Source organism: Nyctereutes procyonoides, unplaced genomic scaffold, assembly GCF_905146905.1.
Source record: "Nyctereutes procyonoides isolate TBG_1078 unplaced genomic scaffold, NYPRO_anot_genome, whole genome shotgun sequence".
In the NCBI taxonomy this organism is placed as follows: domain Eukaryota; kingdom Metazoa; phylum Chordata; class Mammalia; order Carnivora; family Canidae; genus Nyctereutes; species Nyctereutes procyonoides.
In genome coordinates, this window is record NW_026575159.1 from 828,753 (window position 1) to 855,905 (window position 27,153).

The 27,153-nt window shown below is 34.7% G+C and overlaps 1 protein-coding gene across 2 annotated transcripts in view; it reads right to left on the reverse strand.

Annotated features, from left to right (window-relative positions):
- Positions 1 to 292: 292 nt before the first annotated feature.
- Positions 293 to 27,153, reverse strand: part of LRP12 (LDL receptor related protein 12) — a 72,284-nt gene continuing 45,423 nt past the window's right edge. For both annotated transcript variants that reach the window (XM_055314348.1, XM_055314347.1), the window contains 5 exons: positions 20,517 to 20,652; positions 11,768 to 11,970; positions 8,601 to 9,705; positions 6,957 to 7,089; positions 293 to 2,576 (listed from right to left, as the gene is read on the reverse strand). In XM_055314348.1, the coding sequence (XP_055170323.1) occupies positions 1,710 to 2,576; positions 6,957 to 7,089; positions 8,601 to 9,705; positions 11,768 to 11,970; positions 20,517 to 20,652 (2,444 nt within the window). In that variant the 3' untranslated portion in view covers positions 293 to 1,709. The remainder of the gene's footprint in view (positions 2,577 to 6,956; positions 7,090 to 8,600; positions 9,706 to 11,767; positions 11,971 to 20,516; positions 20,653 to 27,153) is intronic.

Genomic DNA, 27,153 nt, shown 5'->3' on the forward strand with positions numbered 1-27,153 from the left:
AAATGCATCTGAAAATCAAAAAAATAAAAATAAAAAGAGAACTGACTGAGTTATTGCATCATATAAGAAACAAGCAGTGTTCTCAAAGGCAAATATATTCAGTTCCTTAGGAATTTTTACCCTTGAACGCTGGTGTAAGCTACTACTTTACCATAAAGTAGTTAAAAAAGACTATCCACCCCTTCAGTTTTTCTTCTAGACACAATGCATATCTTATGGCTGGAATCTGTAAATGCACTAAAATGCAACAAAAATGTAGAGCAACTTTGATTTAAAAAGTACCTCAAGGCAATACAAAAAAAGTGATTTTAATTCTTGATACATATTAAAACATTTCAGTCAGTTCTTCCTGACAGCATAACACGACAAATACACAAGACCTCAAACATGCTTTAAAATGACATTCAGCAAAGTACTGAAAATTTAATAAATAGCAATAATCACACACAAATACATTTTTCATACTCAATCATTAAGCTACTAAAACAGACAGCTAAAGAATAAATAAACAAGAACTGACAATAAAAAAATACGTGGGGTTTGTAATTCATTCTACTTAAAAAATGGGGGGGGTGCATCTGAATGATTTCTTAAGTTGCTTTTCAACATGTAGCATGATCCCCTCCCCCATGAATAAAATATATTGAAAATCACTCTTACAATAATGCAGTCTTTAAATACAACAAATAAATATGAAACCAGCAAAGCAATTTCACGTTGTAATAAAAATGCCCCCCCCCAAAGCTATGGAAATATATAGTCATTGTGATAGCAAATGACAGTATTTAAAGTGATAGTGCTTGTGCACTAAACGCATCTGTGACCTTGATATGATTTTAGTGCAAATCCCCAGGGTTCAATACAAGCATAACCCTGTACTAGGGAAGGATATTACCAGTTAGAACTTATCTTGTACAATTTTTGTACATATTTTATAAAGTTCAAGATTTAATGCATAGTAGAATATTTTCATCTGTTTAATTCTGTCCCTAAATAGAGATGAAAAAAGAAATGACGGGGTTTTACCATTTGGCTTGTACCATATTAGAGTATTAAAGTCAACATTAGAAAATCTATAAAAGTTTTGTTTTTGCCATTAATTTATCTAACTCTACCTAAATTTAGTATCACTGAATGTTAAACGTAAGAGAAAAATTTTTAGGCAAAGGTTTTTCCCTTTGACAAGCTCATATTATGATGAAACCCAATAATATTTAGACAAATGTTACACAGATAAAAACACAGGTGAATAGAAGGGGCTTTTTTTGTACATTAACAACCTTAACATCTGGTATATTAAGTTGCAAGATGTATTGGCAAAAAGCATAAAGTGTTCAATGAAAAGAAGGTATTATTTTGTACTAACAAATTCTAACATAGGAGAGAGAAACTGACAGTCGGATGAGTTTCAGCAGCCATACTTCTACTGTGAACTACAGTACCAGGATAAAAACAATTAGAAACAAATGGAAGAACATTATTGAACAATAATGAAAACATAATGCAATTTTAGCTGCTAAAATAGTAAACTCTAAAGTTCATAGAGTTACAAGTTGTTTAATTTAACCATGCAGGCTAACATATGATAGTAAGAAATCACCCTGCATCTTTTTTGTTTTTAAATTAAAACTAGTTTAATTGTAAAGTTACAAAACAACGAATGGATATTGCTCCAAATTGTACACAATCTCCCTCGCTGTGATTCGTACCTAACAAAGTAACAAAGCCTCATCATCACTCGTCTCATGTTTCAGTGTTGCTTCCAAGCAAGTGTCTGGAATCTGGGCAGTGTGAACAATACCACAGCGCTCACAGGGGCCGTCTCGATTACTTGGCCTTACTCCAGGGTTTGTTGCACTAAATGGCTGTCTAAACCCTTGGCCTTGATCTGAAGCAAGATCGAGAAGAGGTCTGGAGCAGTCGTTCACATCAAAGTCTGAAGCTCCATCAGAAACTGGGATCAGCATTTCGACATCGTCGTCGTCTTCTCTTCCATGTGCCCCATTGTCAAGCTGTCTCAAAGGACTCTGGCTCTGATTTCCGGAGCTGGATCGCCCTAGTGTAAAGCGCACCCAGCGCAGCCCCTGAGTCATGCGACTGAGTGCACTTGTGAGTTGTTGACGTGCAGGACTCACACCAGGGGGCTCCACACTGCTCACATCCCTTCCATTATCTGTGTGACCACCTCGGGTACTTTGAGTTGAGGAACTTCCACTTGCTCCCACTGTTGCTGCTACTGCTGTTGTGGGAGGGATTTTTGGGGGCAAAGGAGCTGCAACCCCACCAGATGCTCCTGCTGTATCTCTTCTCTCATTTTCTGTGTCTGTGTCATCAGACTCCACAGAAAACAAACTTCTGTGAGTATGATTTCTTTCAGGTTCTCTGCTGGTACTCTGACTAGGTACAACCTCATCTCCATCTGCTGATACCAAAGCCAATGACCCTGAATGACGTGATCTTGCAAAATTAAAAATACGATTCCAAATGTTGCTGGATCTGCCTGCCATTGGAAGCCTGATTGAAGTAAATCCAAGCTGGGATCGTACTGCTAACCTCAGGTTTTCCAAAACAGAAGCCTACAAAAAATAAGAAAAGATATTAAGATAGCTAACAAAGAGGTATTAAAATAAAAAACACCCTTCTAAATAAGAATGTGTTATGATGAAAGATGCTATTACTCATTGTTAGGGTCTATGAAGGATGAATTAATTCCTCTCATCTATATAGGTTCACCCTATTATAAAATCTAATCTATAACTTGTACCACTGTTCACTTGCTTTATTACTTTTTTATTTTTAAAGATTTTATGTATTTATATGACAGAGAGAGTACAAAGCGGGGGGTGGGGGTGGGGAGCAGCAGGCAGAGGGAGAGGGAGAAGTAGGCTCCCTGCTGAGTAGGGGACGAGGGTTCAATCCCAACACCCTGGGATTATGACCTAATCCAAAGGCAGATGCTTAAAGAACTGAGCCACTCAGGTGCCTCTGTTCATTTGCTTTGATTTTTCTTGACACTTCATTTTATATATGCAATTTTAAAGTGATATTTAACATCAATTACAACTATTTTATTTCTTTTATTAAAAAAATATTTTATTTAGATATTCATGAGAGACACAGAAAGAAGCAGAGACAGGAGAAGCAGACTCCATGCAAGGAGCCCGATATGGGACTCGATCCCAGGATTCCGGGATCACACCCTGAACCCAAGGCAGACGCTCAATCTCTGAGCCACCCAGGCATCCCAACAACTATTTTATTTCAAAACTGCACATTGTAATCCAATTCTAAAAGTGTACCAAAGCTGTAAAACAAAATTATCTGATACTTCTCCAGTTAGGAAGGTAAACTACACCCATTATCTGCTTTCCACCTTTTTTTTTTTCCTTAAAAACACAGAAAGACTTCATTTACAAGACTGAAACTTTCCAAAACATGTGAAAGTTATATTTCACAGTTGGTTCTCAAGGATTTGTTGAATGGACAGTAAAGATCGGTTTTTATAGACATAAATAAGATAATTAATTTGTAATATAGCACAGGAAACAGAAGCTAAAAAATTTAATTTGTTTATAGCACTACACAATGGTATATATAGTGCTATAAGCTTTTGGGACATTTGGATTTGAGACATTTGGGCTCTTCTCAATCTTTAAAGCTTAGCGTTAAGCATAAATTGTTATATCCTCATTCTTTGAAGAGTTACTTTTTCTTAGATGGATACATTTATGGATTATTTTTAAGGCATACAACATTTATTTAAAAGTCTTTAGCTCCATCTAGTGGTTACAAAAACAAGTATTCAAACTTGGAACAACTACATTTTCACTTATGGCATCTGGTACTTCACACAGTATTTCCAGGAAAGAATAGTGAGTTGATATACTCCCTTTTCAATGATGATGTAATTTCCTGCTGCCAATATGAACAGTTAGTTCTTGCCTTTACCCTCACAGAAGAAAAGAAGGAAAGGAAAGATGTGATGGTATGTGCTCTCCACCTCTCTTCAAGATGGGTATTAAATTTACTTATAAAACATAAACTCAGGGATATAATTCAGAGAATGAAAAGAAACTTCTTTCATAAGAGTATTTAAAAATCTAGTCTTAGTAAAGCATACTGTCAGTAAGAAATCTGAATATCAGCATATACAGATTTGTTATACAATTTTCACCAATTAAGAAGTACCTAATTATAAATTAAAAAAAAAAAAAACCTAAATGGTTCACATCCCTAAGGAACTTTTCCATACACATGGTCCTCACCACTCAGCATTCAAGTTCTAAGGCTTTTGTGTGAGCACTGTGTTACACCCAGCCATGAACAGAAGGTTCTGCAGATAAGCTTCCCTTTTATGCAGCTATCTCCCATTAAGATCAACAATGCTGACTTTCACATTACAGTCCATCATAGTGAAGTGAAGCTTTCTGCTTAAAGGTCTGTTTAATTAAAATTAATTTAACATTAGATTTCTATAAGGGGATCGCATGAATGTTTAAGGAATAATTTTATACATGTCTTCAGTTTATGAAGCATAAGAAGGCATTCTTCAGAAAGCATTTCTATTTTTTAATGGGATGGTAATTTGGAATATTATTTTTCTTTTTAAAAACTATCATGAAAATATGAGAATTTGTTACCAAGAATTTTAAACTTGGAAGTTTAATCTTATAAACTGAATAAAATCTAGCTTACTATTCATACACCTATTTTATTTTAAAACTTTGTTGAAGCAGAATTCCCTCCTAAGGGTAAATTATAAACCTCAAGAATGGTATAGTATGTAGTAAAGAAACCTTATCCAAGGTGAGGTCTGACTTTTGCCCTCTATTTCTGGGATGTGATCTCTAAGTCCTTACAATGTCATCTCTGACAGGGATGTCCTTGCCTGGGGCCTGGGGCCTGGGGCCAGCCAGATACAGATTATGCTGTGTCTGAGGTGGAGGCTCCAAGCCACACCAGCAATGTGATGCAGGGCAGGTGCTTTGGATCAGCAGTATCAGTCAAACTCTGTAGGGGCTAGAGACTGATCAACCACATTTGCAATTAATCCACCTATGTGATGGAGCTTCAGTAAAAACTCTGGATGCTGAGTCTTGGGTGGCTTCCCTAGTTGGCACTATTCTGCACACTGTCATACACCTGACAGAGAGTAACACTACCTTGACTTATGGGGAGAGGAGAACTAGAAGGTCTGTGTTTGGTACCCTATTCTATATGTCTTTTCCTTTGGCTGATTTAATCTAGGTTCTTCCTTGTAATAAATTATAACCATGAGTATAACAGTTTTCAGTGGGTTGTATCTAGTAAATTGTCAAAACTGAGAGTCATTTTGGGAAGCCCTGAACTTGTAATTTCTATATAGATGAGAGCTGTCTTGTGTAGACTGTGCTTAACTCTAACTCCATAATTGGCTAAACTCTTGAAGGCAGCCACAAAGTATAGGGGTGGTGGGTGGCAGATGGTAGAGTGGGTGGATGGGTGGAATTAACCACTGTTTGAGTTCCTACCTAAAAGAAACCTTCCACATATCACGGTCAATAGAATATAGCTTTTTCCTATTTTGTACACAAAATTCCAACCAGTGGAACTTCTGAATGATTTACTTAGCAAATTACATCCGAAGAAATGTTTTTAAAACCACAAATTCTAGGGGCACCAGGGTGGCTCAGTGGTTGAGTGTCGCTTTTGGCTCAGCTCATGATCCTGGGGTCCTGGGATCAAGTACTGCAGCAGGTGCCTTGTACAGAGAGGGGGCCTACTTCTCCCTCTGCCTATGTCTCTGCCTCTCTCCATGTGTCTCTCATGAATAAATAAATTATTTTTAAAAACCCCACAAATTCTCACCAGATATTTCCTAAAAGACTCAAATAAAGGTGATAGACTGTAATAAGAAATCTTATTTACCAGAAAGGAAGTGGTCTTCCATTTTGTACAGAATTAAATCACTGGGAAAACAGTGTTTATCTATTTTTACAAATATTTCTGGATGAATTTACATCTTGAAATATATGCATCTTTATGCTTTTATTTTTTTTAATATTTATTTATTTGAGAGAGAGAGAGAGAGAGCAAGTGTATGTGGGGGTTGGGGGGGAGGGTGGAGAGGGACAGAGAATCTCCAGCAGACTCCCCACTGAGAGGAGCTGGATGTGGGGCTTGATCCCATGACCTGAGATCATGACCTGAGCTGAAATTAAGAGTTGGACACTCAACCAACTAAGCCACTCAGGTGCCCCATCCCTATGCCTTTATGAACCCTGTTATAATTTATGCATTAAAAAATAAATTTTAAATTAATTAATTAATTTTAAGTAGGCTCCATGCCCAGCATGGAGCACAGTGTGGGGCTTAAACTCATGACCCTGAGATCAAGAGTCTGACACTTAACTGACTGGGCCACCTAGTCATTCCTGAAAAGGACTTTTTTTTTAAAAAGTACTAATAGAAATTTAAAGAATTCAGAAACATTAATAAAGAATGAGTTACTATTTAAAGAAAATGGTATGAATTCTTAAACACTTTAATATAAAATCTAGCAGTGAAGAAGTTTACCCTCAAGTTGGGTGGAAATGTCAACTTCATTGCAATTACTTTTACTTATTAACTAGTTAATCTAGCATGTTACTAATACATTACTAGCATACTAATTTTAACATTCATTCTTAATCTTTAGATGTTTAGTGCAAATAGAAAATAACTTACTAAACTTTACTTCTGAATTTTAGTGCACCAAATCCTAACAGTAAAATGCTTAAGAATCACATAATCAAATCAGAAGAATGAAAGATTTTGTATTTTGTAGCATATGTTGAAATACAATGACATGATTATAATTTCAAAATTTCCTACATATTTAATCCTTGACTTGATTGCAAAAATTGACTAAAGTCCTTTATCATACATATAAATACAACATTCATTTTATGAAACAGAAATCATAAACTGCAACATACCTGATTAGGTGAACAAACAGGAAAATCTTCAACTGGTGGAATTAAACCCTGAGCAATCAATTGTCCATAAGAGGGAGGAGCTTCTCTTCTTAGCAATTCTGCTTCTACTCTTGACAACTGTGTTTCAAATGACCTTTGAGGGAAAACAGGGGGATAAAAATGGTTAAAAAAAAAAAAGTAAGTCAAAATAATAATTCTTTAATCACCAATGGAAACAATCTGAACCTCTACATACTTGACCATTTTTAAAGCTTAGTCAACCAACATTTATTGAAAATCTATACCATTTCTACACTGAGAATACAAAGATGCAGTAGACAGTCTATCCTCATGGGGCTTTATACTAGGACACTGGATCACTAAGTTTTAATGAATTAGAAATCCTCATAAAAGATAAAGGTATTAGATCTTTAAACCCCTAAGAACATAAGGGGTTGGGATTTTAGGTGAAAGTAATCATCAAGGTTCAATACATTTAGTTTTATAGATAAGTAAAAGAGTGAAATGAGTCGCCAATACACTTTCTGACATAGCTTGTTCTTCAACTCAAGACCTTGGATTCTTAACTGAGCTCTTATGCTGCAAAGAAAAGATGCAGCATGATTACTTTGATACTGTGCATTTGTATGCATCTATTAGCTTAGCCATATGGGACATGAAATCTTTAGCTAAATCCGTTATTTGTAACTCTCCTGGAACATAGGGTCACTGTCTCCACAACAGCCTCCTACGTAAGAGACCTCTCGTCCATCATCAGTGTCTCCCAGGTCCAGTCTATCCTGCACCACATGGAAGAAAACCCTCCCTGAAGGTCACCCTTTAATACTTAACCATTTCTTACTTGAGAACTCTGACACATGGCTCTCATGGTCCTCCACAATATGACACTAGCCTTATCTTCCAAGTTTTACCTTTTAGCCCTTCATATGTATCTTAGCCTCCAGACAAGCTGAATTATGTGCTACTTTTCCAAGCAATGCTGGGCATCCCTACTTCTACGCATTTTCCCAGGCTAATTTTTTCAACTATAATATCTTTCCCCTATCTACATTCTTACAAATTTCAAATGATACTTCTTCAATAAAAGCCTTTCCATATCCCCTCATCAGATTAGGTATCTTTTGACTTTTATGCCACTTTGTTTTATAGCTCTTACAGCATTTATATTTTTGTCATCTTATTGCACCCACCAATGCCTTCCTCCTAACTGTAAAGTACCTATGAGATTATGCCTTATTCATTTTTCTACTCATCTGTTTAATGCTTTGAACACTGTAGGTTCTCAAATATTTGCAGTTGTTGAATTCATATTTATAAGAACACAGATTAAAACATTACAACTGAGAAGAACTGCAGCTTGCAAAGTTCCTATAAAACAGATTAATCTGAAAACAGGAACTGGTAAATACAGATTGGTTTTTCTCACCTCATAACTCTAAGTATTTATTAGTTTATAAAATATGTTTAGCCTCTTGGGTCTTAGTATTTTCACACTAATTTCATAAATCATGAAAGATATTCATCTATTTCAAAAAACAGTATAAAACAAAGTCTATTGCTGATCATGCTAAAAATTCTGTTGCAAATACTGGGACCATGTTTATTGTGAAGTCACAACCACTATAGTTTTGTCTTGATACTGACCTTCGTTCAAACATTCTCAGAGAATAGAGCTTACAGGTACATCCCAACGCAATGACCAGTAACAGTCCACAGATAAGGCTCCCTATGACGGCTGCAGTTATGACTCTGGTAGGCACAATAACCGGGCAATTCTCCTCATCGCTGCCATCACCGCAGTCATCCTGAGAATCACACACCCAGCTTTCAAACACACAACGATTGTTTTTACAATGAAAATTTCCTGGCTGGCAAAAAAAGCAGTTTTTTTCATCTGAGCCATTTGGGCAATGATTCTGGTAGTTGCAGCGATCAGAACGAGGGTAACAGACACCGTTTCGGGAACAGGGGAATTCTTCTTTTTGGCACATGGTGCAATTTATCTCATCCCTTCCATTTGGGCAATGCCAATACCCATCACAGCGCTGCTGTTCTGTGTAACACCCCCAGTTACCCCCACAGGGTATTTCCCAAGGCAAACAAAAGCCATCTACTTGGTAAGTAGCATTAAATCCCCTTGCAGCATTCACTTTGTCGGCACAAAAATGTACCCTGATCTGGCCAGAAGAAGAAACAACTGTAAGGGGTGCATGAGAATCAAAAGCGGTTAAGACACGCAAAAGCTTGTGTGGATTTTCCTCTAAACCGTCGTATATTTTGACATAATCACCATAACCAGTACCATCAAGTTTAAAGTCAGTAAAGCGCAGAATGACTTTACGATGATCACCAGTGTCTATTAACCAGGTGCAGTTGCTTCCAGGAGGATAGAAGTCTGGATAATTGGGGGAACTGAAAGTACCATAGAAATATTTTAGCCACTGCCCGCAGGTTGGCATGTCACAGTCGATCTCGTCTCCGAGGTCCAGGCAGTCAATGTTGCCATCGCATTTTAAAGATTCAGGGAGGCAAGTGTAGACCTTGGTAAATCGAGACAAACACTGGAACTGGTTGTAGGCACAAGGTTGGAAGGAAGAGGATGCTGGGGTATCAGCTTCCCTGGCGCAGACCTCTTCGTCAGACCCATCCCCACACTCGTCCATGCTATTGCATTTCCAGGCTTCGGGTATACACTTGCCATTGCCGCAACGGAACTGATCACAAGCACAGTTGGCTTCTTCAGATTTCCCTGGGAGGGCATGGGGAGGATGGAGATGGAGAGGAAAGGAGAGGGAAAAACATACTCCTTAAAAGATACAGAACAGCAAGTGGTATTTTTATAATAAATATTAACTATTGAGCCCAAGTGATAGGAGTTTTAAAAAAATCTAAGAAACAGATTAGATTCTAAAGGCAAATTGATATTCTAAAGGCAACAATTTATTAAACACCTATTGTTTATTCCATGAAGACCTCTGTATTTTGACTTTAAGTGAAGAGAGCACAAACCAGAGGCTGCTGGAGGGGAGGTAGGTGGGGGATGGGCTAGATGGGGGATGGGTATTGAGGAAGGCATTTGCTATGATGAGGGTGTTGTATGTAAGTGATGAATCACTAAATTCTACTCCTGAAGCTAGTAGTATACTGTGTATTAGCTAATGGGAATTTATTTATTTATAAAAAGATTTTATTTATTTATTCATGAGAGACAGAGAAAGAGGCAGAGACACAGGCAGAGGTAGAAGCAGGCTCCCCACAGGGACCCCCATGCAGGACACGATCTGGGATCCCAGGACCATGCCCTGAGCCTAAGTCAGACACCCATTCACTGAGCCACCCAGGTGTCCCAACTAATGGGAATTTAAATAAAAACTTGGGGGAAAAGGGGAGGAGAACACTTCTGCTTTTGTAGAGAGCTATTTTACTGCAGAACATTTAATAATCTAAGATATACAAACCAATAGATTATACTGATTAAAAATTTAAAATTTTTATTGTATATACATCATTAGAGTGACATTGAAATAAAAAATTCACCCACAATAATCACCTTTTCAAATTATTTTTTCATATTTTTCATATCTTTTCTAGTTCTTGTTTATGTATATACAATATTTCGCTACTTGTGTCATACAGCATATGCTATTTTGTAATCCTATTATTCAGATCCAAATTTCCGCTAAAATTATAAGATTAACTTTATATACAGTTGATGTAATGAAATGTTGTGTAATAACACTCACATTTTATAATTCTACTGTTTCACACAAATGCAAAACACTGCATGTAACTGAGCTAAAGGTATAAATTTATTCATCAAAATAGTAGGGGAAAAAAAACTTGAAATGCCTATAGAATTCCAATTATTGTAGTGTACCATCCTAAATATACACCAAAAATGAAGCAGGGGAAGAAAATCAAATATTAGATCCTATGGTCCTCAAAAACTAACAATGTTTAGGACAATACTTACTTCTCCATTAACAATTTATTTATTGGTAAATAGGGGACAAAAAATGTGCTTCAGTAGCTAAGTATTACAAAGACTTTTTTTTTTAATAGATAGTTTTATTTATTTATTTAAAAGATTTTATTTATTCATTCATGAGAGACACAGAGAGAAGGCAGAGACACAGGCAGAGGGAGAAGCAGGCTCCTCCCAGGGAGCCTGATGTGGGGACTCAATCCCAGAACTATGGGATCACACCCTGAGCCGAAGGCAGATGCTCAACCGCTGAGCCAATCAGGCGTCCCTTACAAAGACTATTTTTAAGAGAGAAGAAAAAGCATATTTTCTGAAAGACAAGTACAAATTTTAGAAGACGTAAAATGATTTTTGGCAAAACGTATATATGATTCTAATAATCTGACTTATTCACATATCCATGATCTGGTCACACTTTTTGAAAGAAAAGATTCAGAATAATAAAAGAAGACTTCTGATACTAGAAACCATGAAGATGAAATGGAATATGTCTTTTCTGTGAAGCTGTAAAGACAATGGTAATTCAGACACAAAAATACATTCTGAACTAATTTTCAGGGTATCAGAAAACCCTTGAGGGAAAAAAAATTTACTTTTAAAATAAAGGTATTTAAATATTTAAAAAGAAAGCTGACCTTAGTTTATAAAAATAATCATTTTATTAGAATATACAAAACACCTTTTTGAGATTGTGCTCTAGGGCACCTGAACCTTCTTCAATCTCAATTGCCAATTAAATGGATACTGTTTTAGAAGACTAGCCAAAGTGACTTGGTACTTAATACAACACAATTCTGTTACCTTTCTCCTTTTTTTAAAAACATACCTGAAAAATACGCCAGTCTGAAACCCTTTCTAGAGATACTGTCATCAGAATGGAACCTGATCCAGACATGATCTTGTGAAGAAATATATGGTGGCGGAACTGTTGAACCACAAGCTCTGTAACTTTCAATATTTTTGTATGTTTCTATCGTCAACCAATCCAAACTGCATCTTCTGGACCCCTGAATATCAAAATCCTGAAAACTAGAAATAAAAAGTCAGAAAACACTATTAATAAGGGTAAATTTAAAAAAAAAACTGCATAATAATACAATATAACTGAGGACTTTATTATAAGCCTCCATATTTGTTGATTCTCCTGTGTTTTCCAGGAGATACAATCATGTCATCAGCAAACAACACTGTTTCTATGTCCCTGATGTTTATATCTCTTTCCTAGACTCTCATATAATACTTCTTCATAAGTAATACCAGATTTTAAAATAATTCTAATAAATCCCCAGTCAATATCTGGCACCTTGTATCCTTTTCTTCTGTTTGTGTTTAGGAAAAATCACTTCTAATTCAGAATATCCTAACTGTCCTGTATTTGAACCAGAGACACCACTCCATAATCTGATAAACTAAAGTACACACAGAGAAAGTCAGCCTTCTCTTAGATTAGACTGGTTCATCTGCTTGCTTAGTGAAAGGTTTACAGCTTACATTTTCAGAAGAGCAAACAGCACAACTCTGAGCAAAGTAAAAATGAACACTCTTTATCAGTGAAAAATCCCTAGGTTTGGGAATACTTTTTTTTTTACATAAGTTACGTTATGGTCAAACAACATTACCTTGTAGTTCACAAAATATGGGTCTCATACACAGCAAAAGAAGTCAAAAGCACATATAAAATTAGCTACTGCTATGAAAAAAGAGAAACTAAAATATTATTTTCCAGTATCATGTCTCTACCAAGAAGGGAATATCTGACTTTTTATCTCCTTGCCTCTGCCTTAAACTGTGATAATGAAATTAATTATCCAAGAATTTTTTTTTATCCAAGAATTTTTACATCAGGTTATTTCCCCTGTAAATATTCTGAGTTAACTACAACAAAGAATGACAAATAATTTGATTGTTTCCAGTTCCCCACTATTATGAACAATGCTTTAAGGAATCCTCATACATGTATCTCTACATGTGCAAATACTTCTCTAGAACAAAAATTTTTCTAGAAGTAGAATTGCTAGGTCAGAAGACAAAATTCCACTTGAAATATGACAGACACTGACAGAAATATTTATACCAACTCATTTTTTAAAATAAATTTATTTTTTATTGGTGTTCAATTTACCAACATACAGAATAACACCCGGTGCTCATCCCGTCAAGTGCCCCCCTCAGTGCCCGTCACCCATTCACCCCCCCTCCCCTTCCACCACCCCTAGTTTGTTTCCCAGAACCAACTAATTTTCAATGAGTTTTATAAAAGTATCTTATACTCCGTGACCCTGGCAAATTGGGATAGTCAGTTTTTTAAAAAACTGTTGCATTTTGCATTTCCTTATTTACTGAAATTGAAACACCTTTTCCTATGTTTATTATTTCTTTTCCTATGAATTGCTTTGTTATATCATCCTTCATCCAACAGAAATTTTTCTTACTTAAAAATCCTCTATGTAGTATAAACATTTATCTATTTGGCGGCATGTCCATATGTAAGATATATGTATAGATAGCCACATCCACATTCTCTTCAGTAGCTGGTGATGTCGGTCCTCTCAACCTTAGCCATTAGTTAGTTGGTGTGAACTGACATCTCTCAATGTGGTTTTATGTGCATTTCCCTGAAGACTAATGATGCTGAATATCTTTTCATGTGCTTACTGGCCATCCTCACGTCTTCTGTGAAATGTCTGCTCAAGTCTTTTTGCCCATTTAAAAAAAATTGGGTTGTTTTTTTGAGTTATAAAAATTAATTTTATATTCTAGACGCAAATCTTCTGTTAGATATATATGCTAATATTTTCTTCTAGTTTATATGGACTGCCTTTTCATTTTCTTCATGGTATGTTCTAATGAGCAGAGGTTTTTAATTTTAGTTTTGATGAAGCCTAATTTATTTTTCCCTTTATGTTTAGTGCATTTAGTGTCCTCTCTAAAATACCTTTGCCTACACCAAGATACTAAACAATGTCTTCTTCCAGAATTTTGGAGTTTTAGATTTTACGTTCGTATCTAGGATTTATCTTGAATTAGTTTTTGTGTGTTCTCAGGGACAGGTCAAGATTCTTACACTTACTTTGTTTTATCATGCATGGAACATTTAGTCTGGTCATCCTGCACTTGTGGAGGTTTTGTTTAGCTTTGTCCTGAGTCTTAGGTGAATTCCTAATTTTAGGACATTGTCTTTACTTATAATGTATGACATTTCTGTGACTTCAATAAAATCCCAAGGTATTTACCAAATTCCTCAAACTCAGCAGGTTTCAACTCCAAACTCTGCCTCAGCTTCGGTGCACAGCCACTGAAATCTGGGGCAGCTTTTTCTACTAAGTTCCTTGGTGTCTCTTAGGCATGCACAGTTCAGAAAAGAGCAAAGAATTTGAGAATAATTTATATGCATATGTAAGGGCTTCCTACACTGGGGCTCTCTCCATTCTAGGATTTGTCTTTTTAATTTCCAGCTACTCTGACAGCCTCAGGTCCACCCTGCAATATACCACCTCAAGCCCATAAGACTGCGGCGGCCTATTTGAGTTCTAGCTACTGCATTCTGCATCGGGAGCTAACAGGAAGCAAACATATCTCATCAATGTGGAATCCTTCTTTTTCTTTTTTAATATTTTATTTATTTATTCATGAGAGATACAGAGAAAGAGAGAGAGAGAGGCAGAGACACAGGCAGAGGGAGAAGCAGATTCCATGCAGGGAGCCCGACATGGGACTCGATCCCAAATCTCCAGGATCAGACCCTGGGCTGAAGGCAGCGCTAAACTGCTGAGCCACCCGGGTGCCTGGATTCCTTCTTTCAAGAGTTTAATTTCCTCCAGTTTCTGCCAGCTTCTGATTAGTCTCCAGTACCTTTGAGTAGTCATTTAAAAACTTATATCCAAATTGGTAATTGTTTATGAGAGGGCTAGTCAGATTCAAGCTAAGGAATCCCTTTAACGCACTTTTATCCACTAAAATATTTAAGATTGAGGGAAGCAGGATCCTTGCCCAGAACAAAAGAAATAATCAATATCTATTCATGTATACAGTCTTGGATTTGGTTTGCTAATATTTCATTTAGGGTTGTTAAAATACATTTCAAAGTAAAATTAGTTTTCAGGTTTCCTTTTTTTATGCTTTATAGTAGTTTATGTAACAAAGACACTGTTCACATACCAATGCCCTGTGCCTGTTTAGAATACAGATCTAGAGTAGAAATTTTTAATTTCTTCATGTTTTTCATTTTAATCAGCTTTCCCTAAACTTTTTTTGAGTCACTTTTTGATAATTTAAATTTTAATAGAAAATCATTTTATTTTGATAGTAAAATTTGTTATAAAGCTGCAAAAGTACTTTCTTACATTAAAAATTTTTTTTCGTATCTGTGATCTTTATATATATGCTTGGATTTTCTATGGAGATAAGCACAGTATTGGCAAATGAGGAGGGTTTTATCTTTTCCTTCCCATTTTTCGTATCACTAATTTCTATTTATTGTCTTGTTTCATTGATTCAGAGTTCTACTATAAGCAGTGAAAGCATGCATCTACATCCTGGTCCTTGGTACTAAAATTTTTTAACCGATACCTTTTGTAAAACTACTTGGGTTTAGAACCTTCTTCTGATGTTGATTCAATTTCTTTAGTGAAGAATCAATTCTTGAATCAATTTTGATACTAAGCATTTTCTAGAAAATGATCCAATTCATCTAATTGTGTAACAGTGTTACCATAAACTAATCATAATATTCCTTTATGACTTTAAAAATCTTTATTATTATATTTTTAATTCTAGACATTTTTGTTCATTCTTAGTAGTACCTTTTTTTTCTTCAGTCTTGTCTTGAGATTTGTCTATTTTCCCAAGGTTTTCAGAAGGCCATTTTTTTTTGTTTTATTGAATCTTATTATTTATTCTTTCTATTTAATTATTTCCTGGCCTTATGTTACTACATTTTCTACTTAAGATTTACCCTGTAGTTTTCTTTCAAAACTCTTGAGTAAATGCTGAGCTCATTTATTTCCCATCCTGCTTATTTTTAAGCTAATGCATTTAAGCCATAATTTTTTCGCTAAGTACTCTATCAATGTGTTCTAACAGTTTTGTAATATTTTCAATATGGTTATTACCAAAATATTTTATGAATTCCACTGTGAATTCCAGCATTAATGCAGGAGTTATTTAGGAATATGCTTTCAAACAGGGATTTTGTTGTTATTTCCCCATTTTTTATTGTGGTTCTAATTTAACTGCATTGTGGTCACAGAATACAATCTGAATGATGTAAAATCTTAGAAATGGAACTCAGAATTCCTTTGTGGTTTAATACATAATCAATTTTTTGTAAATGTGCCATATGTTTTTGAAAACAATTTATATTCTCTATTCATTGAAATAAATATAAACATACATATATATAACGCATGTTCCAACTTGTTAATTTTTATCAAATCTATCTTTACTATTTTTCTGTTTAATCTATTGAATTCTGATTAAAGGTATGTTTATAAACTTCCACTAAATGGATCAGTCAATAATTCTCCATATTTTGCTGCTTTACGTGTATTTTAGGCTGTGTTACAAGGTAAGCAAAGTTTACCATGAATCTATCTTCTTAGTGGATTATTTCATTTGTTACTAATATTTTGTGTCTTAAACTCAATCCCATTAATGTTAATCTTCCTAATCTTCCTACACTAGCCTTCTCTTTATCAGTATTTCCAAAGCTTATCTTTTTCTATCACTCTTTTCTAAACTATGCTTCTTTTGTTTTAGGTATGTTCTTAGGAGCCCTTTATAGGAGGATCATACCAGTCAATAAACCAATAAACCTGATCAGTCTGTCTTTTAAAGGTTAAACGAATTTTTTATTGAGCAGCCTTTCTATTGTAGGTGATTTTTCATTTTCCTCCTTCCTTGTGTTCTTTTGTATTCATAGGTTTCTTTCTTTTTATTTTTTACAGTTTCTTTTACTTTACCACATACTCAAGATTGCTATTTTTTCAGTAGTTATCTTTAGATGTTGTAGTTCAAACACTAAAACATACTTTTGTTCTAATAAAGTCCAAGTAAGAGTATTTGGTGTTTCTATTCTCCTCTCAAATTCCCAGATTTGGTGGAAACATTTACAATCTTATTTTCACTAATCTCTAACTGAAATTTGGCACTTCACTTACGAATATAAACAAACCATGATAGTATTTACACTACCTGTCACCAGCAGAAATCACATATAATTACACATTTCAGTTGTAATAGATATCTAGAATAACTATTTACACTCAAAATCACATTGAGATTACAGTTGTTAGAACCATCACCTACTAATATGTTAATAAGCATATATTACTATAATACAAACTTGTAAAGATATCTGATAGCTATACTTCAATATAATTGGTTCCCTTTGTAATAATATGTATTATGATTTGTGAGTTTAAAAACATTTTAGGAAGGGATCTATAGGTTTCACTAACTACCAAAGTGTTCACAGCATAAAAAAGGCTAAGGAAAAAAAAAACTCGGTCTACTTGTGATGAGCACTGGGTGAGGTAGGTACAGAACTGCTGAATCACTATACTGTACACCTGAAACTAATAGAACACTGTGTGTTAGGTATACTGGAATTAAAATAAATGAAAACTAATAAAGTTTATCATGTCTGGAGTAAATCTGTGTTTGGATTTTGTTGGCTGTTTTTGTTACTATTAATATTTTCCATACATTCTGGAAATAAGGCTCATTCTGTAGAAGCTTTTCTGGTTCTCCCTCTCTCCTTCTAATTCACTCTCTTTCTGTATTCCCCTGTCTGTGTTTCATAGCCACTTTCACCTAAGTCTCCATTCCAGAATGGTCTTTACGTGGTGGTTCAGATGATTACAGATCCCTTCATGGAATCAGTAGGTAACCTGGTTATATTCCTATTTGTAAGGGTATGTCCTCCCACCTCTAAGCTCTCAGCCCCATACAAGTTCAGGTAGTGATCAGTGGTTAATGCAAATATTTTAGTCTTTTTATTTTTTAATTTTTTTTAAATTTTAAAATTTTTATTTCAATTCAGTTAATATATAGTGTATTATTAGTTTCAGAGGTAGAATTGAGTGATTCATCAGTCTTATATAATATCCAGTACTCATTACATCATGTACCCTCCTTAATGTCTATCACCCAGTTACCCCATCCTCCCACCTCCCCTAAGTCTACTTTCTTGAGCAAAACACCCTGACTCCAGTCCTTGGCTTTAAGCAGGGAATTGAAATCCAATCCTCTATATCCTCTTGATAAGATGGCTTTTGTTGATTTTGATAAGTTTCAAGGGAGGAGAGTGAGGTAAAAATGCTCTCATGTTACCATCTTTAACCAGTTTCATAAAGGAGAGCTCTAAGTATTGCTCATATATTGTTTATATAATTTTAGTTTCCTTCTTTGATCTGTATTTTAATTTGACTTTAAACTCAAGAATGAAGGTTTTTAACATCTGTCTATTCTAGATAATCATATACTTTTTCTTTGACTTGTTAATATGGTAAATTTAAAATTTTCTAATAGTGACTCGCTTTTATGTCTAAATAAGCTGCATTTGATTATGGTATAATTTTTTTTGAACAATTTAAGATTATACCAATATTCACAAGTGAAACTTTGTGTGTGTGTGTGATCTTTTTAAAGTTTGGTATTAAATCACCTTCTGATCTCATTAGGCTGTGTAAATCCAAATTCATTAACTTCTTCTGGAACTTAGGAAGTTTTCCTTTAGATGTATGACTTAAATCTAATTTTGTTCTCTATTTCAGTATTTTGCTTGGTTTTAGTGTTTCTCTGCAAAATCTCAAGGGTCCAATACATGTTCAGAATCAAATGGCAATATTCCATGTAGCCTCCTCCATGCTGGCAAGAATTGCCAAGTTTTATGGAACTGAGCTGGTAGGTGGCAAATTTGGGGGTGAGTTTTTAGGTTAAGAGATAAAAATCTCCAAAAACTCTAGCTTTATGTTGAAAGAAATCCAGTGTGTGGTATCCCTATGGTAAAAATGCTATTTTGTAAACATGTTTATACTTAGTCATATTCTATAAGTAACAGAAAATAAGCATACTGTCCCAGTTCCAACACTGGCACTGTTGCAGAAGGATAATCTTAATGGCACATGCTACCAGTCCATCAGGCAAGAGAATAACACTTCTCACAGACAACAGTTTCTACACAAGCTCAGCTCCAGAGTTCCAGAAGATGTGGCTTGGGGCAGAAAGGACCAGAGAAAAACAAACCAGTTGGTCCCTGTTTTATGGCTTCCACAGAAGAAGGGGGATAGAACACAGTTGTGTTTCTCAAGAGACACTGGCTGTCTCATTAGTTATGGGATATAAATAAGGAAGATGGGTGAAATAGATAAAGGGGTTAAGAGGTACAAACTTCCAGTTGTAATATAGTAAGTCACAGAGATGAAAAGTACAGCATAGGGAATATAGTCAATATATTACAGTAACAATGTGTGGTGACAGATGGTGACATTATGGTGAGTACTGAATAATGTAGAGAACTGCTGATCAGTATGTCATACAGCTGAACTAATATAACATTATACATTAATCGTATTTCAAAAACCCCCACAGAAATAGGCTAAACTTAAAATCTTATTTTTAAAAAATGTAAGAATGGATTTGAGCCTATGACCTGCCAGGTCTCTTCTAAATCTGAAGTCCCATACTTCTTACTTATAAAAATGTTACCAATGAAAGAATGTTGAAGATGCCTTTGTGCTGTTGCAGACATTGCCTCTGTGATAGGCATGACTTTCTAATTTGTGTTTCAGTTCCAACCATAGTTCTTTGTTGAGGCATAGTATTTTTTTTTTCCTCCCTTTCTGGAAAATTTTTTTTTCTAATAGCCTTGATATAATTTCCTTAGGCAAGCATTATCTAGTTCTACTGAATATTTTCTCTTTAGTATCTTATTCCCATAATGCTTTTCTAGAATTTTAAATGTTTTTAAAATGAATCTTAATCTTATTTATATTTATTAGAATCTTAAACTTTTGTTTATTTCTCCTAGGAGTATCTTTCATTTTGTACCCTAGCAAAAGTTCTTTTGTTTCAAAGTTATAAAAAAAGAGATTTTTCTAGACACATTATCAGCTTGTTTCAAGTTTTATATACATACATATACGTAGATAAACACTATAATCATGTTTTAGCTTGTTAAGATAGAGGACTCTACCAATGAGACTAAGGTTATGGGCTAGATCTCCAAATGGATTAGTGAGTTTTGTTTATTTGTCCCATAAAGATTACACTCTTGATCCTAACAGGCTATTGTGCAAATGTGCACCTTTTGTTAAAAGGTCATCTAAAAGAATATGGATGGTTCAGTGGAAATCCATTACCACCATCAGAAAATATTCAAAACACATATCCTTATAGTAGGGGAAGAATGGCTATTATTCCTACCCTTAATATGGTACTGGTAGCTATAGTTTATTACATTTTTAGAAAATTGTCTTTTTATATAACTGCATGCTGAGTGATAATACTGGGAAACTGATTTTGTATTTTGTAATAAAATATTACATAGTAATTCAGAAAGGTATCAGAATTACCTTATAGTAATGATTTCCCCTGGATTTGCCCGTATGAACCAGCTGCAGTTGATTTTGGCAGGATATTCAGAAGGCCAGCCTGGGCTTGTGATTATACCACTTGGTGCTCGAATTTGTTCTGGAGTCTCTCCACAAGCTGGAAGAAGCCAAAGCAATCTTAGCTAATTATTATACTTTAAAACAAAGCAGTAAGTAAATCAGTGTTGATTAAAAAACAAACAAACAAAAACAAACCCACACTGCAGACATCAAATCATATACAATAAAATACAGTATCATCAACCTTAAAGATCTTTTATTATTCCAGTAAGATATTTTATTTTCTTCCCTTTTGGTCAAATTATCTCATTCTAATTAAGTATACATTTTGGAGAGGCATGGAAGTTTTCAAACTGGACCCCTTTCAATAACAGTTTAAAGAGTCAGGATTGGGAACCCTGGGTGGCGCAGCGGTTTGGCGCCTGCCTTTGGCCCAGGGCGCAATCCTGGAGACCCGGGATCGAGTCCCACGTCGGGCTCCCGGTGCATGGAGCCTGCTTCTCCCTCTGCCTATGTCTCTGCCTCTCTCTCTCCCTGTGTGATTATCATAAATAAATAAAAATTAAAAAAAAATAAAAATAAAGAGTCAGGATTAATTTACTAGGTTTAGCCATGGCTATTGATCAACTGATCCATCTACCTTTCTTTGAAACTCACCTTTTAAATTCATTTTCTTTATTTATTATAAACTATAAAGTTCCATGTTTACTAAACTACTGTGTTTAGATCCTTAAGAGTACCATTTTGGTTTTTGGATACTTTAAAAGACTATTATATAAATAGTCTTCTTAACAAAATAATTCAGGGAAGTATATACAAACACAATAGTAAGATGCTGGATTGTTAAGAAGTTAGTGGATGATTGGATAAAGACAGCAAAACACTATACTTCAAAATTACTGCAAAGTAGCTCTTTAACTTATTTTGTTCCTATTTTCAAATTTTATTACAGGGTGATAAATGATTCCTAAATTATTTTAAAAATAAAGGCTTGAAAAGGTGATTAAAATACCATTATGTTTAGATATCTGAATTTTATGAAGAAATACAGAACATGCTTAAACTACTACCAACACTTTTCTGGTTTATTCTCCTTGCACTACCTTGAACTCTCACACTGATACATACAGTGCACATCGGACCTATTCAGAAGTTAGCAGATAATGTGACAATTTATTCTCCCTCAATTTAAAAAATAGTCATTGGGCTACAAAAAAAAAATACATGATGAATGTTTAAGCTTTCAGTAAAATTTAAAAACTTAGAACCTCTTACTTGATGTAATTTCAACATATTAGATTATTTGATTTTTAAAATAGTAGCAGATTAGATGCAGCAAATTAGAAGTGAGGAGAGTAGCTACTATGGGTATAGAGACGGTTATTAGAAGTAATGGGGGCAATTTTCAGAATAAAAAAAATTACGTGCCTAACTAAAAAAGCACAACATCTCAGAACTGTATAATACTGCCTATTTTCCAAAATGTAAGAGAAGATTTTCTTTTCATAATAATTAGCAGTCTTACCTAGCTAAAAGAGTTATTGAGAGAATACATGAATCCATGCAAGCAAAGTGCCTAGTGTAATATGTGGTCTGAACTTTGATGCTTTTTGAGTTCTGCTGTTTAAAAATTAGTTCACCCAATTTGTAGATAGACAAGTATTCCTATTACGATTATAATTTGTAAAAATGGCCTTTATAACAGAGGTTACAGTCTATTCAATAAGGTTAGAATAAGAAGTATATTATGCAATTTTAAAAAAATTTTTATCTATAATGATCAAAATAAAGCAAGCTACATTGCTCAAATCTTCATTTCTGCAGAATAAACCATTTCCTGAAGAAAAAAATGTGATCTAGATTTTAAAAGTATACTTTACTGAAGAAAAAATGTTCATGTCTAAAATGGGTCTACCCTGGAATTAGGGTACATTGCACCAAAGGGATCTTGTTTTCAATTACTTTTAGAAAATAGCCTCGCAATACAGAATACAGGGATATAATATATCAAGAGCCTATTACACATATTAGTGCACATCTTACTTCAACACTTATAGTTGAAGCTTCCAATTTTTTTCTTGTTAAATTTCAATTTGAGTAAAATTTCCCTTACAAAACTTTTAAAAAAAAATTTTGATGAATGATACTTTAGAAAAGGATTGAATTTACCTAAATGTAAGCTTACTGACAATGAAGTGCCAGAGTTTTGCTTTTAACTTTGCTCTTATGAGTTATCATCATAATAATTAAAGAAAAAGATATCCTAAGTCACTAATAAGGACTTTTTCTTTCTTCATTAGCTCTTGCCAAAGCATTTGGGAGTAGTATACTAAAACAAAACCAGGTAGGAATGAATAACTTAGAGCAAAGCAGACAATTTGTTAGCCTTTAAAAAATGGATAGAGCTGATATAGGAGAAAAGCTAGGAAGAATTTTACTAGGTTTTATTAGGTTTTGTTTTAAATTTCTCCCCCCTGAATACCTGAGAAACCCATAGGTGGTGCTCTTATACCAAAAACTAAGTATGTTATGTTCTGATAGGGATGGCTCAAAAAAACTGTGAATTACTTTACTTTCTGTATATACAACTGCCCAAGGATAAGATACACCACCCATAAATAAGAATGCATATTTTAAGATTTAGTATTTTACATTTCTAATTGAATAAGAGCTTTAAAAACAAAACTATAGTATCATGTTTCTCCCTTAATTGGTTATGAATACGTATTTTGACTTAATTTTGCACATTTGCAACATGACTGAGTTTGGCATTTTGTTTCAAATCCAGCTGGTGGCTTTTTATCAACACATTTTTTGCATGTACAATACATTGGGCATGTAGATAAATATACTCTAGAACAACCATTGCTTATTCCTTTCTCTAAGAAAGAATAAATTCAAATGCCAAGAGTAAGATTAACATTAGGAACCATTAAGAAAGTTTTCTGTCTCTTTTGGGTTAAGAATTTGCACATATATAGATCTACATATATACGTATGTTATGTACGTATCTATCTATATATCTGTATCTGGGTAGATTTGGAATAGTAAGACCTAGATGCTATCTGTTCTAACTGGTATTCACTGGCTCTGTCATTGTATAAACTACTAAACCTCTTTGGGTCTTGGTTTCCTTATGTGTTAAAATAAGAAGTTGCTACCCTAAAGTCTATTTCAGCCCTAAATCACACCCACCCCCATCTACCATCATCATGATATATTTCTACTGCATTTCTGATGGCTTATCAGGATATACTCATACATTTTTCCTTATTTTCTCACTTTTCATTTTCTCTTTGGCCTATTGAAACCAGACTTCCAATTCTTGACTCCATAAAAATCTTGCTAGCAGGCAAGAGCATCAATGACCTCACTGCTGAATCCCAGGGATGCTCAATCTCCATCCTACTTGATCTCTCTGGAGTATCTCAGAGTGATTTGTTTTTTCTTGATACCATATACTACCTTGACTTTGCTGACATCATTTCTTCTTGCTCTCCTATCTGTGACCATTCTGTGTTAGTTCTCTAGCTCTAGATCATCCTCTTCAGCTAGCTTCTGGCAGGCTGGTGTTTGCAGATCATTCCCTAGCCTTCTGCTCTCCTCACTCTCTATGGAAGGTCTCATTCCCCCCCCTACAATTTCAGCTATAATCTATAGTTCATGGGTTTAAGATCTTTAATCCAGAGATTTTTTTTTTGTAGTCAAATGCCCACTGGACATTCTAACCTCAAATTCAACATGATCAGAACAGTGTTATTTCCCAAATCTTTCTTTATCCTATATTCTAAATCTTTGTCTTGGGCATCAGCTGGTTAAAGGAATAGTCACCTAATTCAAATAAAAAGGAAATTTACTTTAATATTACAGGTGATTTCAAGGATTTCCAAGCATAGGAAATAAATCAGGACTTGATCTCAGGGTTGTGAAACAGAGCCCCACGTTGGATTCCACCCTCAGCAGGGAATTGGCTTGAGGTTCTTTCTCTCTACCCTTTCATCCCTCCCCCCAGTTCACATGTGCATGCTCTATTTTTTTTTTTTTGTTCTCTCTAAAACACATAAATAAATCTTAAAAAGTAAAAAATTTAAAAAAATTTTTAAGTAATCTCTACACCCAATTTGGGGCTTGAATTTACAATCCTGAAATCGAGAGTGGCATGCTTTACTGACTGGGTCAGTCAGGTGCCTGAATTACACTTTTTATTTTTGATTAAGTTGTTCTCCAATAGAAGTAAATGTCTTCAAGTAGTAAATATGAAGCCCAGAGGATATGGATGCAAAGTCTGGACTGATTTTAGGTATAAATGTCAGGGGTATTTGACTGCATTAGCATTTGGATTGCTACTTTGTCAGGGCTATCCTTACAAAGCTACATAGTTGTAAGTGATCTGTACCAATACTACTTTTCTCATAAGCCCTGTTAGTTTAGTGTTTAATTTTGTAGAATGTGGGATTTTCCAGAAGTGATTGTATTTGTGTTTCTTCATTTTGCTTAATAGATCTCTTAACAACCAGTATCAACTTCTGGTTCTTAGAATACAACATTTACAAAAAACATATACACGTAATTTACTCTGGTCAGTATCTTTAGGTATAAACAAGCATTCAGGCATTTTGGATGATGATAATTCACTATCTCTACTTTTGATAAATGAAACAGAAACTGCCTAAAGGGTTTCAAGTGTTCATTCAAAAGACAGTAACTTTCCAATTGGACAGCATCTTCTCCATATGATTATGTAATAAATAGGTTATCTGATTAGCTCTAAAAAGCCTATTTAATTCATAGTGGTCCTAAGAGGGCAACTGGAATGAAAAAAAAAATGAAAGAAAATGGCATTTTTATAATGCTAGTGGTTAAGTTATACTCAAAGGCTAAACTAAATATATACAGTATTTAACTTATCCTGTTATCAATTGAGAAAGGGAGAATTAACTGAGGAATGAAGAGGTAGAGATTCTCTGATGGTGTTCCCAGTAAGATTTGGTATTAGTTTTCAGCTAGAAAATACTAAGATCTCACTGCACAGTTTAGAAAATGGCAAAACTGAAATACTCAAGACTTCTTCATGTTTAACCTGATACTATTTCAATACTCTCAAAGAAAAGCAAAGAACTATGGTTTTAAGCAAGATTAATGCACCATAGTGATCAAATTAAAAGAAATCATCTCAAAAATAGGAAGTGTTCAAAAAACCTCTATTTTATTGGACACATGGCAGAGGAGAGGAGAGGATGACTCCAACTTAATGTCAAAGGAAATGCCCTTCAATTTGAGATTTCACGGTTTTAAAGCCTAAGAAAAAAGAGGCAGGCAAGGAAATGTATGATTAGAGCTGAACTACCTGTAAAGGAAACAAAAATGACAATTTCCTGTTCTACAGATGAAGAACTGCATTTCTTTTCAAAGCTGACAAGAGTTGACACTTTACAACTTCAAGCAGTTGAGACTACAAGTGACTTGGAATCTTTGTGCTCTGGTTTTAGTAAACCACAAAACTGAGATGCAAATAAAAATCAACTATGCTTTACTGACCACTGAAGTACATAAAATACATATGGAAGGCACACAAGAAGAGCATTTAGAGAATTCATGTTCTCATGGAAATTGCAGTTTTGTAAGAACAAGATACGCTTATTCACTTAATCCAAGAAACATATAAACAGTTTAGAGAACATACAAAACAATATAATCCTGAATAATATAATACACTTTAATTTTAATGCATGACACAGGCATATGGCATTATTAAACAGACACAAAGAGACCTACACATACAAAAACACCCCTGCAATATGTAAGTATAGCACAGCGAGGGCTTACTTGACTATATTAACATAGCATTTCTTTCACAAAACAGAAGTAGGCAGTCATAGTAAAGAAATAACACATTCCAAATCAGAAAAATTTAATGACCCAATTCCGTAGACACCAGTCAAGCCAAGGTAGGCTTCTATGAAAAGAAGTAATGTGATGCAAAGAAAGAAACTGGTGAGGCACAGAGGTCAGCTAAGAAGCAAATACAGAAGCTCCTCTAACCTGTAAAATTTTACTTCACAGAAAGTTCACTAACAAGAACAATAATATGTTCAGTCTGTTTATAAGCAAAAGATAGCATTTATAATCAGCGGTGGTCACTATCATTTGGCTGTCTCATTTTTCAGAGTATGGTGTTTTTATAAATATTAACTCCATTATGGCTAATACAAAAGCAATTCCAAATGCTGAAATCACTATTGAGAAGAATTTAATTCCAATGGAAATAGATGTTATTAAAAAAATGCCATCTCCTAGATAAAGAAGCAGTAAGCAAAGGGGACTACGGAATGGCCACAGAGGATGTGAGAAAGAAGATTCTGAAGGCTGACGAGGAAATCACACGACACATGGAAAAAGACTGTGCCTGTGCGAGCAATACCAGGCGTTGAAACATGGAAAATTAGGATATGCAGACAGATGATTAGCATGAAAACCAGACACCTACTGGTCCAGTTAATTTAGGAGAAGGGCAGCAGTTTGAAATTTAAAGGTTAAGTATGATACACAAGGCTAAAGATTCCTATTCCAAATCAGAGGTTTATGGTTCATGAGTTG